Genomic DNA, 17,942 nt, shown 5'->3' with positions numbered 1-17,942 from the left:
GTAAACCTGTTCCACAAAGTCTGAACCAGTGCATTTCTTTGGCGCCATTACTACCATATTAAGCTTCCAAGATCCTACAAAGGCCCCCCATGTGAGGGTAGGTGCTCTCAAAGAGGACTCTATGCTCCCTAGTTGGGTAAAGGGTAAGATTAGGATTGTTACTTTTCTCTTTTTATTTCGAATATGTAGTAGATACACTCAGAAATGAAGAGAGCAAGTAAAGGAATGGAAGGACTAGCAGTCTGCTGGGATAAATCCTGGCAGACTACAGCCAGATGACTCCTTAAAAGGAGATTTGATATGTAATGATCAAATATGATAATCAGATGGAAGCTGGATCCAAGGCTTCCCTTCAACCTTCTAATGTAGCAAGAAGAGTGATGTAGAGGTCACTACTCTGGTTGTTCCTGGGGTTGTTCTCAAAGTCACCAACTTTGATATATCTATTTAGGGGAAGTGGAGGATTCAGAAGGAAGGAGTACTACTTACTTCTAGTCAGGAAACTCTTTGAAGTAAAGAAGTGAATCACTAGTCTTATGTTTATAAGACTCTTGATTATATACTTCCATATAACTTTAAAGTGGATCTTCAAAAGTACAGTGTAGCAAAAGCTTAGGGGGGATTCTCTGAAGGCTGAGAGAGGAGGGGTTTATATGCTCTCCTCTCTAAACCTCACTGTAGTGATATTTGTTATTATCACTACATTGGTTGAGGGTTGATCATTACTATATGTTGATGATTATTACTAGCAATGCTTGATTACATATACGTGTTATGTATAATATGTAATTAGGCCTGCGACCCGGACCCAGCCTGGCCCGGCCAAGTCTGCCCAACGAGCTCTGGAGAGCTCGTGGTCCGCACCCCGGGGCCACAGAACCTCACGTGTTGTACTCACAAAGGCGCCTTGAGGGTGTTTGGGCGGGTCAGGCACCAGGGCTTCCAATCATCCCAAGCTGTAAAACTCGCGGTTTTTGTGCCTAAAACCTAAGCCTGACCTAGGCCTCAAATTCAGGGCGCGCCCTGCCTGGCCCTGAACCATTTTTGAAGGCCCTTGGGTTTCTTTGCGGCCGGCCCTGAAACTTCAGGGCCGGGTCACAGCCCTATATGTAATATAAGCATTTTAACTCTTGACACTGAGTTATGAGGTGTAAATGGTGTTTTATTACATTTTACATGTTGTTTTAAGTGTAAATGTGTATGTAATAAGTGTTTTGGTACATTGTATTACATTTTACATACAGTCTAAACTCGGTATGTACATGTCATTAATTTATACATAATATTTTTAATGTTACAAGTTAGTTTTGGGTACATGTATGTGTACTCAGGGCTGACACCCCAGATCATGACTGATGTCCTTCCAATTTTGAAGGTTGGAGCTAGACCTTGACCATTGTATTCTTCCCCAACTTGTTGCCAAACTTGGATCTGTCAGAAATTTTTGCCTATTTCAACAGAAGATTCATCTGTCCAAATTACTTTCTTCCAATCCTCAACAGTCCAGTCTTGATTAATCTTAGCAAACTCATATCAATTTTTGATCTGTTTCTCATTCAGAAATGGCTTGCATTGTGCAATATGAGAATGAAAGCCAAGTTTATGTATCTTATTCCAGACCGTGGTTTTGCTAGCTTTGATGGACACTTGGTTAGTGATTTGGCAGAGAGGAGCTTGTCTATCTTGTTCAAGTATATGTCTGAGTTCTTCAACATCGTCTTTCAAAAATTTTGGCATTTGTCCAGGAGCTTTTGATGCTGATAATTCGTGATGGTTTTTGAATGCAGAGATGATTGTATAAACAGTTGTTCTGGGATGGCCAAGGTGCATAGCTATCTTTGTTGTTGCAGCCCCAGCCTTGTGAATTCCAATAATTCTTCCTCTGTTGGAATTGGTCAAGGTATGAGTCTTCATGCTTGGAAAGATTGAATGACAATATTTCTGCGCATAGAGAAACTCCTGGTACCGCTAAAGAACTTGAGTGATTACATAGACCACTTGGAGGGTACTGTACAACATGTGGCACAATACATTTTATAACTAAAGCTCATCTTTGACATACTTCTCCCCTTTCACTCATGTTACATATGAGTTATATCCCTCTTGCAAGCTCTGTGTTCATTCCCTGGGCAGAATTAAAAAACCCAGTGGTAAAAAGCTATGCCCACTCACTGTCTTCTCCTGTGCAGTTTATGTCTACACTATATTTGGATACTTTAAATTCACATCATCAACTAATTCCTTACTGTCTTCTGAATTCTTGGCCGGTTCCCACATGTTATGGTTCAAGTTGAATCCCTTCCAACTGACTAAATACTCTGATTTGTTTTACCTTTTCCTACAATCTAAAATTCTGCTTAATTTGTACTCTTCATCTCCATTTATTATGATTACTGGTGGTTCAGTTTGTTCACATTCCACTATACTTTCTTTCTTTCGAAGCATTGACACATGACAAACTAGATGAATCCCCTTGATGGAGGGAGACAATTTCAATTTGTAATCTGACTTGGATACTCTTTTGATGATGTTAAGGGGACCTAGCCATGGGTGGTCTAATTTTGGACTTGGCCTTGTTGTTGGTATGTTCTTCCCATTCAGCCAAACTTGATCTCCTAGGCTTTCATTCAGGTGTTTGCTGAACATGCTTGTCAGATTGTCTCTTCATTGATTCCTGACTCAATTCTATAAAATGAGCTAGTTCATGTTGTACTTCTGTAAAAGTCTTAAGCTCCTCTTAAAAAGCGGATGTGGCCATGTTGGAAGAGTGGCTTAGTTAAGATTATTATTCTTTGTACAGACAACACCAGTTTTTTAGTTGCCAAGACCATACATAGTTGTTTTGAAACAATTGGTCAATACAAGGGGATCTAGGTTACTTAGACTCTACCATGTTGATCCAAATAGGTAGATGAGGGTACATGGTTCATGGTGATAAGTGATGACTATCGAAGTCTGGTTTCATCTCTTACACCAGTTACCATCCTACCATCCTACCAAATCTCAATCAAGACATTTCTTCTATAAATATTGTTTTTTTTTCATTTCTTTTGTTCCACAATGCTTATACCTGTTTCTGCTATTCCCAAAGTGGTAAATGACAGTCACAAACCCTGTGTGTTCACCAAACCTATATCTGAAGAGTTCTCCACTATATAAAGATCTGTTGTTTGCATATCTGTTATTTTCTTCACTCAAACAACTCCATTCTTTATTTGTGCCACCTTCCAACAGGTGCTTTACTCTCACTCATCACTTTTATGTGATCCATAGCCAGTGCGCTTGCTTACATCATTGCATTGTGATTCTTTCCAGATCACCTGTCTGGTCTGAGAAATTTGTGACTCTCCATTTCGCACTGAAAATGTGAGACATCTCAAAGTTTGTTATGGAAAGATTGGAAGAGGGGGTCTATCATTCACGCTTTATGGAAAAGCATCTCGTCGCTGCATAAGTTTAACCTCACACCAAAAATGATCTTCAAAACTCTCAAATGCCGAGCAAATCAGGAAGCGAGAATGATATTATTATAGGAGTGAAATATCTCGATGAGTGTAGAATGTGCTATTTAGTCTCACTACCCTTTTGATGTGACAATAAGGACTTTTTATCGCTTGTTTATATTTGTTCCTTTTTACACTGAGGACTCGATATATCAAAAATCGTCCACTTCCACCATGGAGACTTGTTTTCAATCTTTAATGGCAGAAAGTAGACTATCGGCAATGACTCCATGCATTGCTGTGGTAGGATGAAGTGAATCCTGAGAGACTTATGGTTAGAGAAGAGCACAAAACAAGCTTGAAATGCAAGACGCCAGTCACTCACCCAATAGACATATTCATCTGGCTCAGAACATGATACTTGATTTCCATCAACATAGTGTAAGCAGGCCTTGTCCGGAATCACAAATTGATACTGATAAGACGAAAATGTAGTTTTGAATCAGTGTTGATATATTGACCACTGTAAGAAGTGTGGCGAGAAATCGGTTTTGAGAGCTTGATCATTTACCTGTCTCGGATTAGCAATGACGTCCCTCCAAAAGCTTACAAAGTCGTATGTTTTGACCCAGCCTGAAAATGTCGGAGATTCGGTACTCGCTTGCATTTCAGACGCAAAACGAGAGATGCCCTAAGATATGAAAGGATATGTATCAAAAAATTAGTAGATCACAAGTGGAGAGTTTGATTGCTATTCTCTTCACCTGGTTGTATCTACGGCTTAGCTCACCAATCACCTCAACATACCTCTTGGCAAGAGTCTTCGAGTTTTTGGCTAGATCAGAAGCCTGATATTTAAATGTAAGGACCGTCTCCAATGGCGGAATGGGTATGATGAAAAAGTCACACGGAACACTTCGCAAGAGGGGACAGGATCAGTGAGTAAGCTATCTCACATCGAGTATTCAATGGGGCCCCGTACTATATTGGCTTACCTGTTCACCGATAGATCTTGCCTAGCTGTGGTGACTTGGCGCTGAAGCTCGGTAATTTGCATGTCTACCCGACGGGAAGCCTTAGCCAAAATGTCAGGCATGCTGAGAGTAGAGTCTGCCTTGATAGCATCAGTCCATATTTGAGTTATCTGGTTGATCCCGATCCACCAGAAATGTAAAACAGGTCCATATCCACGATTGATTGACCCATTACGAACATCAGATATATACTGATTCAATTCTGTACTCGTATCAGGTATTTCAGTGTATGTTAGGTTATTGTTAGCTACTGCCCCACCACTTGAATGGTTAGAAAGAGTTTCCAGCAGTTGGAATCAGCTTGCTTGTCTGAGGTATCTACATATCCAGTCAGCACGTACTAGGCGTAATCAAGGAGTGGGATGTTTTCGCCAGTGAGAAGACGATTGGATAAGTACTCCGCCCAAATGATTCCGTTTGAATATCGTCCTTGATAATAAGGTGAACCTGTCGAGGTAGGAGTCTGACATGAGGGTACGTTGGGTTTCACAAGATGTGGGAAAAGTGTAAAGCTTCACTAACCTCTCAAAGTCCCGGCATACTTTTTAGGGCGAGGGTGAGCATTATCTATAGGGATTTGAAATATAAAAATTATTGATTGCACCATGAAGTGTATGTTTCAATGGTTACTTACCAGCCCAGCTAGCGCCAAACACGACTATGCTGGTATATTCTCCTGACGCCAGGCTATCCGTATCAAGGTTAATCAGGGAAGTTGAGGGGAATTGGGACGATCGTGAGTCAGGAGTTTGTCCGAGATTTTGCTGAGAATTATAAGTTAAAGTAGTCTCATAAGACGATAGGTAGCTCAAAAACTGTGGTCTAGCCGCACTTTTTCTGCGCACCCTGGACCAGAGGCCCAAGTGACAAGCGAGAACGATTTTACGGACGTCAATGCGCAGCAAGCAAACAAAAAGAATGAAAGAAATAGGCTTACCCAGCGAGTGAAAGCACCAAACTTGCAAGAAAAATGATTGACAGATATCTGGCATGGGCATTTTGGGGGAAGAATGGCATAGTGGCTGTGAGGCACGCGTTTCTGAGACGACTAAGAGAATGTGGCGGACGTAGATGAAAATAATTGACATAGGCTCGGCGTTGGAGACCAGCCTCAGATGGATAAAGAGCCTCGTTCAGAGTATTTATTATGAACCTCAGAACCGTAATCTCAAACAGCCGAATGTGATCGGATTGGACTATCGATGGCAAATGGTGCGAGCCGTCAACTGTTGGGAAAATGGGACTACGGCACCTCTAGTGAAGGCCATTGTGAGAGCCGAAAGCATGAATCAAAGATTTTCTATCTACAAGTGAGCACCGGCCATCCTCCCCAAGGTTACGGGCCTGCGAGCCGACCTTATCCCAATCTGGCTACACAATTGAACAGAGGAGAGCATCAGGGATGCTGGAGGATAGACTTGTGAATCTCAACCTGGGGGGTATCACTTGATAACTCTGTATGCACATAGTCAAGGTCCAATGACATCGCAATACAAGAGAGACGACATCTTCAACCATTTAATTATCGGTATCAATGCTTGCCCAGATCACACTTTTCATCTGTACCCGAGATTATAGTGGCAACCATCAAGCCCCACTTAATTGGGTAACTTTTCAAAAAAGATTGCAAATATCACTTATTCACAAATCAATATATTTTTGGGGTCCTCTCCTTTAGGGCTATTCGAAAATTGGTAGTGTTCCAAGCCTGAGCAGGTACACTGAATCCCATTCTCGAGAGGAGAAGGGGTGACAGGTTCAGCAGGGGATATCACGGGTGGTTGGGAGATGTCAACTCCAACCTCTCGAATTTGGAAGAATTAGGAGAAAGAAAAATTTTCCTTTCCTCCCTCCTCCAAATTTCTCCTTGCTGAATCCTGCATCTCCTGCAAGGATAACCCGCTTCTCTCTCTTTCAAAATTCAAAAACCCACCCACCGCCCGGGGGGTTGAGAAGTCACCTTCTCATGCCTGTCCTCGCCCCGAGGTTGGAAATTCTAGTATGGTATTTAATACCCATACTAGACCTCTCTGACCTCAGGACTACCCCCACACCACGCTCAAAGGTTTATGGGTCTCATGGTAGAGACAGTATTCCTAGTGGTGGGACTGGTTTAGATAGTGGCAACCAAAAGTACCAAACAAATCTAGAAACCGTCTACTAGAAAAAAGATAGCTTCTGGTTTCCTGATTAGGATTCCCATACATAACTTAGACTTGCTCTACTCATAGGATGAATGGATATCCTCATATGACTGATTTTTGAAGTTCTTGTTTTTTTTTAGATTTTCGAAGGTCAAGGGCACACCAAATGAAAATCAGATTGTTTGTTGTATAGTCGCTGCCAGCAAGCCTCTTGTAATCTTTGATTTAGACCGGAAACGCTTAAACTTTTCCAAACCTCAACCTTTTAAGAAGCCGAGGATAGCTTTGGAATCCTCGCAACAACTGCTTTCTAAAACTAGCTTTTTAGAAAAATCCAACAATTTTGTCTTCTCCATTTTGATTTTTGATTTTATTGTTATTTTTCTATTATCAAGTACAGCCCCCTTATGAGATTAAAAGAGCTGGATGGCAGTGACTATGAAAAGCTAGTTTTAGGAAGCCGATGATGCAAGGATTCCAAAGCTATCCTTGGCTTCCTGAAAGGGTGAGGTTTGCAAAAGTTGAAGGGTTTTCAGGTCAATTTAATATCCATCTGAGATTAAAAGAAGCTTGGTTGCAGCGACTATAATTACAGATTACCCGGCCCGTGGCTTCTTGCCTCTTGATGGTTGCCACTATGCACTAATTTCTTATTGTAACCAAGTGAGCTTGAGAGAGCGACCCACAAACTCGGAGTCAAAGGATGCTGTTTCCAGCGGGATATGAGCTTTTTGGGCCTTTTTTGGGTGTGTCATGGCATCATCTTTGCCAAAACTTTTGGCCTTACTACGGCGGGGTTGGCCATGGCATACTATACATGCAAGCTTGCAAAGTGCAATCACAGTGGGCGTCAAATTGATGAAATTGGACGCAACATGAGGAGGAGGTGAAGGAATACACATCTTCAACCTCTTGATCTGCAGGTGTGAGTTCAATATCATCAGAATCTCATGGAAACTATTTGTTGGTTGGCCTGTTCAATGTTGGCCGTTGAATTCATGGACATGTACAAACATGCACTTGCTTGTGTGCAAATATCACCTGTCACTCTCTGTGACACATACTTTTTCTCCCTTTTCGAGCCTGCAAAGAGTGCACCTTGATCAACATATGGCACATTCCGGTGAATGTACAATTTGTGTTCTGATCTATTTACACTGCTAATCATTGTACGAGAAATAATCTCCTCTCTTTTGTGGATATCCATTCCTCTTGATATTGATGATGTGATGTGATCAAAAGCTTTGTGTTTGTTACCACCTGATTTTTCTGTGCGTTTGTACTTTTGATTGTACAATTCCCGATTGAACACCAAGCAAATCATTGAAGATCACAAGGAACTACTTTCAGTAATTGACAGCAGGGAGTAGACTTTGCGCAATGATTTGATGCATTGTTGTGGTAGGATGAAGGGAATCCTGAGAGCAAGTCATGGGGTTCATTGTCTGTGTAAAGCAAGCCTATACATTGGGCAATGGTCACTTACCCAATATACATATTGTTCCAGGTCAGAACATATAACTTGCTTGCCGTTGACCTCTTGTAGGCAGGGCGTGTTGAAAACAGTTGGTTGATACTGGTACCAAATAAATACAGGTTTCAAGCCCTGTCAACATACTGATTGCTGGCAAGTCTGGGGTAATGAATCAGTCTTAAGCAGATAGTCAATTACCTGGCTCTGATGGGCAATGAAATCTCTCCAAAAGTGCTCAAAGTCATATGTTTTGACCCAGCCTGGGGATGTCAAGGGGTCGGTAGTAATTTGCATCTCAGACACAAAACAAGACATGCCCTGTAACATAACACAATAGGTCTCAAAAGCTCAGTACATCACAGATTGATGGTTAAATTTGTATTTGCTTACCCAGTTGTAACTATGGCTCATTTCACCAATAACCTGCAGATAACTTCTGGCAAGTGTAGCTGAGTTTTTGGCTAGATCAGAAGCCTGAGATACAAAGGTAGGGACCGTCTCCAGCGGTGCAATGGGTATGATAAAGAAGCCACACGGAAGGCTAATGTAGAGGACAGATGCTAAGTAAAAAGCTATCTCAGATTGAGTATTCAACGGGCTTACCTGTTCACAGAGAGATTTTGCCTAGCTTTGGTAACTTGGTGCTGAAGCTCGGTGATTTGCATGTCTACCCAACAAAAAACTTTAGCCAAGACTTCAGATCTGCTGAGAGTAGAGTTGGCCTTGATAGCAAAAGTCCATATTTGAGTCATTTGGTTGATTCCAATCCACCAGATTCAGAAATGCAAAACAGGGCCACTTCCACAAGTAATTGTCCTATTACAAACATCAGGTATATAATGATTTAATTACGTACTGGTATTGGGCTTGTCAGTGTATGTCAGATTATTGTTGGCAACTTCCCCACCACCTGATTTGAAAAAAAGTTTCAAGCATTATAAATCAGCTTGTTTGCTCAAGTTGAGTCATGTACACGTACTAAGCGTAATCAAACAGTGGGACATTCTTGCCAGTGAGAAGACCAGTAGATCACTACTCCACCCAAATTATCCTGTTTGAATATCTTCTGTGATAATAAGGCGGCTATGTTGAGAGTCCAAGATGAGAGGGTTGAGCTAGGTCTTGCAGATGTGAGAGAAGGCCTCAGGAGAGCCTTGCTAACCTCTCAATGTCCCAGCATATTTTTTGGGGTGAGGGTGTGCATTATCTGTGGGAATCACAGAAATGCACAAAGAGAACACACCATCAAATGGACTATCAAGCTTATGGTGAGGTGGTTGATTACTCACCAGCCCAGCTAGCACCAAAGACCGCTATTCTGCTATACTGGTTCCACAGCACAGTGAGTGTAGCATCACCAAACTGGGAGTTTGTGAATTAACACAATTCAGAGACAGCAGGTTGGGGATGATATTGCTGAAATTCATGTGCTGCCCCAAAAGAAGGTAGATAAAGCTGTTGTCTGGCCATGTCCGGACTGTGTGCCCTGGATCAGAGGACATGTCAGACAATGTTACGACCATCCAATAAAATGAGAATCAACCAAATAGACTCACCCAACAAGCAAAAGCACACAGCTTTCAAGGTAAATGATTGACAAGCACCTTGAATCAATATTTTGGCACGGACTTGGCATGATGAAGTATTGCACATGTGTTGCAGAAAAATTGAGTGAATGTGGTGTAAGTAGTCAAAGTGTTGATACAAATGAACGATAAGCTAGAAACGCGCATAAGGCAGAGATTGGCTTCATCAAAATCTCAAAAAACACTATTTGAGGCCTGATAATTTTGGAACATCAATAGTTGACAACTTCCCACCAAAGGCACGACATGTTAAGAATCTTCTATCGTAGCTAGGTGGGTAAGAGTCGACTAGGTGCACGTGTAATGCTACATACACAACGAAGTTGGGTGGGTAGAAGATACAGAGAGAGGAACAAAATTTTCCTCCAACTCTCTGCAACTCTTCCCCAGCACCTCAGTCAAAAGATTTGAGCATTCAAGCTCTGCAAGTTGTTTAGTAAAATTATGTACTAATTTTGCGCCCACCCACCATCCCTTGGCTAGGACTAAGCTCTCTGGTATCCTTTTTCAGGCACTTTACGCCGTCTGGAGCCCAAAACAGACTGGGAATTAGACTCACAGGGCCTCTGACGTAGGCCCTGGAGTCACCTTCCGGTACACTTCCGGGCTTGAGACACCCCCTCCACAGTATTCTCAACGGAATTAGACTCACGGGGCCTCTGACGTAGGCCCTGGAGTCACCTCCTGGTAAACTTCCGGGCTTGAGACACCCCCCCCCACAGTGTTCTCAACTTAGGAGATCCTAAGTTAGGATAGCATAAGGCTGAGAAAGAGATATGTATAGTAGACTCGCAAACTAGACATATCTGAAATAATAGAAAGCTCGTAATCCTAGTACTTACCCTTACACCACGAACCCCCTTTTCGTTGAGAAACCATTCCTGGGGAGTTTTAAAAAAAACCATTACAGAACTTTGGTATTTTCGGTTTGGCCCCGGCTGTCTTTTGGTTTTACGGGAGGTCAAATGAACACAGTTGTTCAACCACCAAAAAAAATGGTTGGGCAACTGTAACCAGTCAAACTCCTGTAAAACCACGATGAGCCACTTGGTTGGTCATGCGTTATCACCAGTTACAGTGATTAACTGGGTCTTAGACAGTTGATCACTGGTATTTCCAGAAAATCAAAGGATGTGATCATTCCCTTTGATTTGCTGAAGATCACCAATTTCCTTCCTCCTCACGTTTCATCGAATCTTTCATTGTTTTCTTTTTGTCCGCATCTTATTGATTATTGACATAATGGTGCTTCCTGAGGGCGTACCGACTTGTTGAGTCTCATCTCACAAACACGATGCAATCATATTTGCTGATTGTGATCTTCCAGGTTTTACCAAGAACGACAATGAGCCAGGTGTATATTTATGCCGTGCTTGCCCCGGCAGCCAAGGGATGAAGGCTTCGTCAATCCGACGACATTGCCAAAATCAAAGCCATATTGCCAACCTTCAGCAATGGACTGCACCCGACTCGTCTGAAGAAAACCGAACATCACCAACATTGCGATCATCAGACAAGGACAACCATAATTTGGACGCAGATGACATTGCCTGCCCCATGATCACAACTCCGATCCTGGACTCTGACAATGATGAGCAGGCCAGAGACTTTCAGATGCTCCAACGAGACCTGATTGACCTCTGGACTCGAGATCAATTGGGCTTATTGGCCAATCCAACTCGCAATGTTGATTGGCCTGAGATCGACGATCTTGACAATGACGACGACAGCGACTTTTCTGACTGGGATGATGACAATTCAACCACATCAGAAGAAGTTGCTGACGACGGCTCCTGGGCACCATTCACAAGCCTTGAGGTCTGTCACTTCAATTAAAACTCATAAGTTGCAACCAACTGAAGTGGACTTCTTCAGCAACTTGTCGGACTACTTGCTATTGGAACAACCAGGACAACAACAGCAGTCCTTCAATATGAACGACTCAGGTCGTATGTTGGCCTTTTGGACGTGAAACTTCCCGGATATAAGTCTCTTCGAATGGCTTGCAAAAAGCTGAAGAAGATGCACAACTTTGACATTGCCGAAACCACAAGTCCATTGGGAAAACCCATGTTCGGACTCAAAGTGAAGCAGATTTCGAGTCAAGTTCAGTCGCAGGTTCATATTATCGTTTCTAATTTATGATACTATTAACACAGTGCCCGTGGAGAAGGCCCCCGACGTCGGGGGCCCAAATCTCTTTGGCAATAGTATCAAAAAAACTGTGAAATTTGTGTCCAACCCAAATTGGAACGCTGAGCCTGCCCAGTTTGCCCCATCCCCAACTGCCAGACTCAGGCATTGACCTCAGGAACACTGAGCCATCATCCAACTTCATCAACAGTGATGAGCTGGGATGAGCCGGGATGAGCGGTCCTGCCCTGATTGTATGAACCCATGGGGGATCCGTCAAAACATATGCTCAAGGCCACTACCGGGCAAAGATGCCTGTTCTCGCAATTCCCGTTTGTAGGTTGGGGTTGGAGCCTTGGGAGTCAGATCCTGAAGAGAGTATGTCCGGTCTCGGTGCCATTCTTACGTCGTCGTTGGAACTTGGTCGACTCGACACTCATCTAACATCATCAACATTCCATGATTAGAATGAAAGAACCAAGTCCAACTAGGTCCTACTTCTCCTTTACCACCGCCACCACCACCACCTCTTCCACATTATGCTATCCAACCAAGACCCCCAAGTAGGAATAATAGTACCAGTGCACCTTTAAATTCAACTCAACATCATCGTCTTCAATCTCATTTACCATCTTAATTCCCTTCAACTCATTTCAGTCGAACTAAATTACCCCACATCACCTCTCACTCAAGCTATCCTTCTCGACCTTCACCTCATCCATCTCGATTATCCATCAATCTACATCTTCACATCACTCAATCTTAAAATTCCCAAAAACTCTGCTGAACGTGATGAACTTAAGAAAATGATTCAAGCTGAAAAACGAAATGCCGATGAAGATAACTTTGATGAAGCGGTCGGAATGATTTGGAAAGCTTACAGGCCCACAAGAGTAAGTTCTGCATCTCACTTAGTTTTCAATTGACTGTACGGTTTTCATGGTCTGACTTGTCATTGACAACCATCCAGGTACCCGATTCAACTCAGTCACTTTTCTTAGACCCATCTTGTACCACCTTATCACCCAATTCAACACCCTTTTGAATTCTGGTCCGTACCCTACGTGAATTCGTACATCGTAAACAAAACGATGTTAACCTATTGTTACCTTTAACGGGAGTTTTACCCGATATGAAAGCCGATACCAAAATTTATTTGAGGTTCTGAGCTCTGAGGTTGAACTACACATTGAAACTTGAACCAACGAAGAAGTCAAAGAAATAAAGGATACATTCGGATTGAAGTAGAAATCAACATCGATCAAGACTTTGAATAATAAAACCCCGAAGCGAACCGATCAAGAAAAAATCTAAAGTCAAATGTCATTTCTAGCATCATCTGGAGATCTACCATCTTCACAACCAGATCAAAATGTATTTCCATCAGAATCAGATATAACAATGCAAGATGTTAGATCAAGACAACCATCAAATGATCAAAATGAAGAAATGAATGAAAATGAAGCAGAAGAAGTAGAACAGAGAAGAGTTGCAAGAAGAATGAGAAGAAGATTAGAAAGAAATCCAGATGAGATACCTAGAGTTAAAGATCAAACTGGTGTTTCACTTCAAGAACAAATGGTTAAATTTGTAGAAGAGTAAGAATTTGACTCTTAGAAAACAATCATTTTACATCATTCGAAACGATACTGATAAAGAATTTGTTTGATTCTTAATTTTTCAGCTTTGTTGAAGACATTACTGAAGAAACTCGTGCTTCTGCTCCTTCTCAGTCAAGTCTATGATGAGGCTTCAAACCACTACATTATACGTAGATTATTCACATCTGTTATCCACCGAAATATCTCTTGCCAATGCTATCAGAGATCAATATTATCGGTAAGTCTCGATCCACACACAAACATCAATCCAATTTACCTTCGTACCAAAGCTAATCAATTTTCAATCCCTAGTTTTCTTCCCTTTCTCAAACAAGGAATCCAGTCCTTAGTAGAAAATTTGATCCAGATTACTTACATATAAACAATCAAACTCATTCACCAAATTCAACAGGTTTAATTAATCGACAATTCAATTTAGCTATAAGTAATTTACCATTAGTGATTGGTATTCGACATTTAAGAACTAAAAAAATGGAAAATTAATGTCAATTGGTGGTACGATTACTAGAACAAGTGAAGTTAGACCTGAATTAATCTTTGGTACATTTCTTTGTGAAGAATGTAAAACGATTGTAAAAGATGTTGAACAACAATTTAGATATACAGAAGTATGTATTCAATCTTTCTTCTTCTTCTTCTAATCTTATCATTCTATTCTGAACTAATCATTCTGTAACTTTTTGATTTTTGATGATGATTTTCTTTAGCCAAATATTTGTCCCAATATTCAATGTAATAATCGAACAGATTGGAAACTTTCAATTGAACAATCCATTTTTTCAGATTGGCAAAGAGTTCGAATTCAAGAAAATTCAAATGAGATTCCAACCAGTTCAATGCCCAGATCATTAGATGTAATCTTACGTGGAGAGATGGTAGAAAAAGCAAAAGCAGGAGATAAATGTGTTTTTACTGGTACCTTTATTGTTGTACCTGATGTGGCTCAATTAGGTTTACCTGGTGTTAATACTGAAATGATTAGACATGCTGGTGATAATGGTGGGAAAGGCGGTGGTGGTCCTGCTACTATGGGTGTTAGTGGTTTGAAGGTTCTTGGTGTAAGAGGCTTGACGTATAAGACAGCTTTCTTGGCGTGCATGGTTCAAAGGGCAGATTCAAGAGTACACATTTTTTCGATTTTTTCCCTTTTTTATTAACGCTATCACGCTGATGCTATGTTTAATTGATCTCCATAGGTCAATGTCGCCAATGTCCAGACTTTAGATCCAGATGTAGTGAGTGATAATCAAGAGACTCGAAGAGAATTCCTCACTGCCTTGACAGATCCTGAAGTAGAAGAACTTTGAGAAATGGTGAATGCAAAAGACATTTATTCAAGATCAGTTAGATCAATTGCACCTACAGTCTATGGTCACAAAATCGTGAAAAAAGGAATTCTATTACAATTAATGGGAGGAGTTCATAAAACAACACATGAAGGTATTAATTTAAGAGGAGATATCAATTTATGTATTGTTGGAGATCCTTCAACTTCTAAATCTCGAATTTGAAATATGTTTGTGGATTTTTACCAAGATCAGTTTATACCAGTGGAAAAGCATCATCAGCTGCAGGTTTAACAGCAGCAGTAGTCAAAGATGAAGAAACTGGTGAATTTACAATCGAAGCTGGAGCATTAATGTTAGCAGATAATGGAATTTGTGCGATTGATGAATTTGACAAAATGGATATTTCAGATCAAGTTGTAATTGATGAAGCAATGGAACAACAAACGATCTCGATTGCGAAAGCTGGAATTCAAGCTACTGTTAATGCTAGAACTTCAATTTTAGCTGCTGGTAATCCTGTGGGTGGTAGATATAATAAAAAGATGTCATCAAGAGCTAATGTGGCGATGAGTGGTCCGATCATGAGTCGATTTGATTTGTTTTTTGTCGTTTTGGATGAATGTAATGAGGATGTGGATTTTGCTATCGCTAGTCATATCGTCAACGCACATTGGTTTAGGGATGCTGCTATCACTCCGGAATTCTCTACTGATGCTCTACAGAGGTATATTCTTTATTGTCGAACTCAACCAACTCACTAAAGTAAGTTTGATTTCTTTGGCCTCTCTTACTGAATTTGGAAATCAATACTTTTGATATCTCTCAGCTTAGTCCTGAGGCTTCAGCTTTACTAGAACAAAAGTATCGAGATCTGAGACAGGATGATTCTCAGGGATGGGGAAGGAATTCTTCTCGAATCACTGTTCGTCAATTAGAAAGTATGATTCGTCTCAGTGAAGCTATTTGCTCACGGTGTGGAAATGGTGAGTTTTACACCATTTTTCAGTCTCGATCATGATTTCTCCGGAACTTAGATTATATGTTGATTGTATTATTCTCCTGAATCAATCCACTAGATCACCCCTGCATTCGTACGCAAAGCTTATAACTTGCTCAGACAATCCATCATACATGTTGAAAAAGATGATATTGGTCTTGATGATGATGAATATAATGTACCAGAAGAAGTAGAAGAAGCAATGGCCAATATAGAAATAGAAGCGCAAGCCAAAATAGATCCCATTACAAACACCGATATGACAGACCCAAGCTCCACACCCGCACCAGCACCAGCACCAAAAGTGAAAAGAAAACCAACAGTTTCATATGATAAGTATATGGGTATGATGTCTTTGATCCTTAGTAAACTTAATACAGTTGAAAGAGAAACTGGAGATGGAATGAAACGATCTGAACTTTGTCAATTGGGGATATCTGATGGTTCATTGAGTCTATGGTGAGGACAAATCAAGATATTTTTAGGTAAAGCTTCATCATTTGGATCCGTTTGACTTGATTTCAAGGATAAGGAATTAAAATAATCAGTTTATCAACTTATTATTTGACGAGAGCGCTTAAAACTCACATACCTCAAAAAATCGAACAAATCTTCAATCAACTTTTCTTGATTTGGTTCTTCTGATTCTTTAATCATTCTTTTAGTCAATAAATCTTTTCCTAATTTAACTTTAATCCATTCATTTTCTTCTTCATCACTTTCAATTCCATTACTTTTTCCATTCTCCTTGTACTCTTCAATTCGACTTTTTTGACTAAGATTTGAATTGATTTGAATCTCATTATCATAAGTTTGACGAGTACAAAACGAATCCATGATCACTTTTTCATCATCCTCTTGAATTTCACCGATTACTAAATTATATCCATCCATAAGATCTAAAGCACTATTATCCTTAATGTCTTGAAGATATTCTTTCAAAGTTTGGGTGTTAGTTTGAACTAAATATTTTTTAATAAATTACCTCTACTTATCCATTTTGATTTCTTTTGGTTTGATGGATTTATGTTTGAAAGATTAGTTAAAAATCCAAATCGATTTAATCTTTTGGTATATCCTAACCAAGTACCACCTCCAATTAAATCTAAACCTGATATCACATTGTCTTCTTCTTTTTCTCTTTCTTTTCCAGATGAATGCCATTTTGCATTTTGAGTTGAACGTGTTAAAAATTCATCTCGATTTGACGCAATCACTCTTTAATCAACCCCCCCAAAAAATTGTAACGTCATTATGAGGAAAATAAACCAATTTCAAACAATGATGTGATAAAATTGAATTGATTACTTACAATACGTATCCTGATTCTTTCCTTGTTGACCATAATACTATACACATTTGTAAATATCGCTGGGATTAAAATGTCAACCAAGCTTTTATCATATTTTAAACATATACTTAGAGAGATTTTAGATCAACATTCTCAAATCATTCCTTCAATTAATCATGAAAACTTTTCTGATGAAGTTCTTCAAGGTTTTTTTAAACATCGCGCAGTTCTCAAACTGATTTGTGGTTGTTCACTTGCTCAAGAGAGACGTGGTCCTGAGGGATTAAGTAAGTCATTTAAATTTGTAGAAGATGGTGGGCCAGAAACCTCAGCATCACCAGAACAAAAGTCAAGCACCGAGAGCTTTGACAATGTCCCTTAGGTTTGAGAGTCGGCATTGTCATCCTCAGCTTGTATAACCAAAACTTCTAGACATCTTTCTTCTTTATGCCGTTTACAGTATGTCATTGGGTTTCTTTGTCTTTGAATTGTTTTCTTGACTTTTGTGTAAAATATATATCATAATTCATCCATTTCATTCAAGTTTGATTACGTGAATCATTTTTTAAAGTTACAATTTCCTTCCAAGGCCACGATTGATTTTGGGACCCGTGATGTATGAGCATACCACTATGATACTTCAGACCAAACATCTGAAAGCACGTGAATTGGTTTATTGGATCATCCAACAATTTGAAGCAAAATGGGGCTTGAAATGTGAAAAGGTGATGGTGTGTCAAGCTCGGATTTCCAAGAGTTTAAACTTGAATAATAAATTTGGAATAGCAAAAGTGAGGTTCAACATCTGCCTACAAATTCATATTGTAAGCAAAGGAGGGGGGGCGACAAATCAGAGAGAAAAGTTGATTACATGCAAATTGATGGTTCATTATACTTACAAGATCTTTACATGTACCAAGATGAGGAAT

General features: G+C 40.3%; 4 protein-coding genes across 4 annotated transcripts; 2 read left to right on the top strand and 2 right to left on the bottom strand.

Moving 5' to 3' along the window:
* Positions 1–3,691: 3,691 nt before the first annotated feature.
* MELLADRAFT_102077 (uncharacterized protein) lies at positions 3,692–5,494 on the bottom strand (the record flags this gene model as incomplete). Its single annotated transcript, XM_007404428.1, has 9 exons — positions 3,692–3,763; positions 3,829–3,918; positions 4,015–4,048; positions 4,251–4,358; positions 4,439–4,738; positions 4,819–4,924; positions 5,000–5,044; positions 5,112–5,323; positions 5,415–5,494. 9 exons carry the CDS (start codon positions 5,492–5,494, stop codon positions 3,692–3,694), a joined length of 1,047 nt encoding a protein of 348 aa, XP_007404490.1.
* A 2,473-nt stretch (positions 5,495–7,967) lies between these two features.
* MELLADRAFT_59331 (uncharacterized protein) lies at positions 7,968–8,847 on the bottom strand (the record flags this gene model as incomplete). Its single annotated transcript, XM_007404427.1, has 5 exons — positions 7,968–8,066; positions 8,108–8,197; positions 8,240–8,413; positions 8,486–8,636; positions 8,699–8,847. The coding sequence occupies 5 exons, from the start codon at positions 8,845–8,847 to the stop codon at positions 7,968–7,970; spliced, it is 663 nt and encodes a 220-aa protein (XP_007404489.1).
* A 3,433-nt stretch (positions 8,848–12,280) lies between these two features.
* MELLADRAFT_70717 (uncharacterized protein) lies at positions 12,281–13,117 on the top strand (the record flags this gene model as incomplete). Its single annotated transcript, XM_007404489.1, has 2 exons — positions 12,281–12,707; positions 12,785–13,117. The coding sequence occupies 2 exons, from the start codon at positions 12,621–12,623 to the stop codon at positions 12,857–12,859; spliced, it is 162 nt and encodes a 53-aa protein (XP_007404551.1).
* Positions 13,118–13,134: 17 nt separating this feature from the next.
* On the top strand, positions 13,135–16,795 carry MELLADRAFT_115157 (uncharacterized protein; the record flags this gene model as incomplete). The annotated part of the gene is made up of 10 exons (XM_007404490.1): positions 13,135–13,412; positions 13,499–13,551; positions 13,590–13,653; positions 13,945–14,044; positions 14,144–14,557; positions 14,633–14,675; positions 14,763–14,906; positions 14,978–15,449; positions 15,557–15,708; positions 15,989–16,795. The coding sequence occupies 10 exons, from the start codon at positions 13,135–13,137 to the stop codon at positions 16,183–16,185; spliced, it is 1,917 nt and encodes a 638-aa protein (XP_007404552.1).
* Between the last annotated feature and the right edge of the window lie 1,147 nt (positions 16,796–17,942).

This window comes from Melampsora larici-populina (genome assembly GCF_000204055.1).
Source record: "Melampsora larici-populina 98AG31 unplaced genomic scaffold MELLAscaffold_2, whole genome shotgun sequence".
In the NCBI taxonomy this organism is placed as follows: domain Eukaryota; kingdom Fungi; phylum Basidiomycota; class Pucciniomycetes; order Pucciniales; family Melampsoraceae; genus Melampsora; species Melampsora laricis-populina.
Note: the sequence above shows the minus strand (reverse complement) of the source record. Positions and strands in the feature narration are given on the sequence as shown.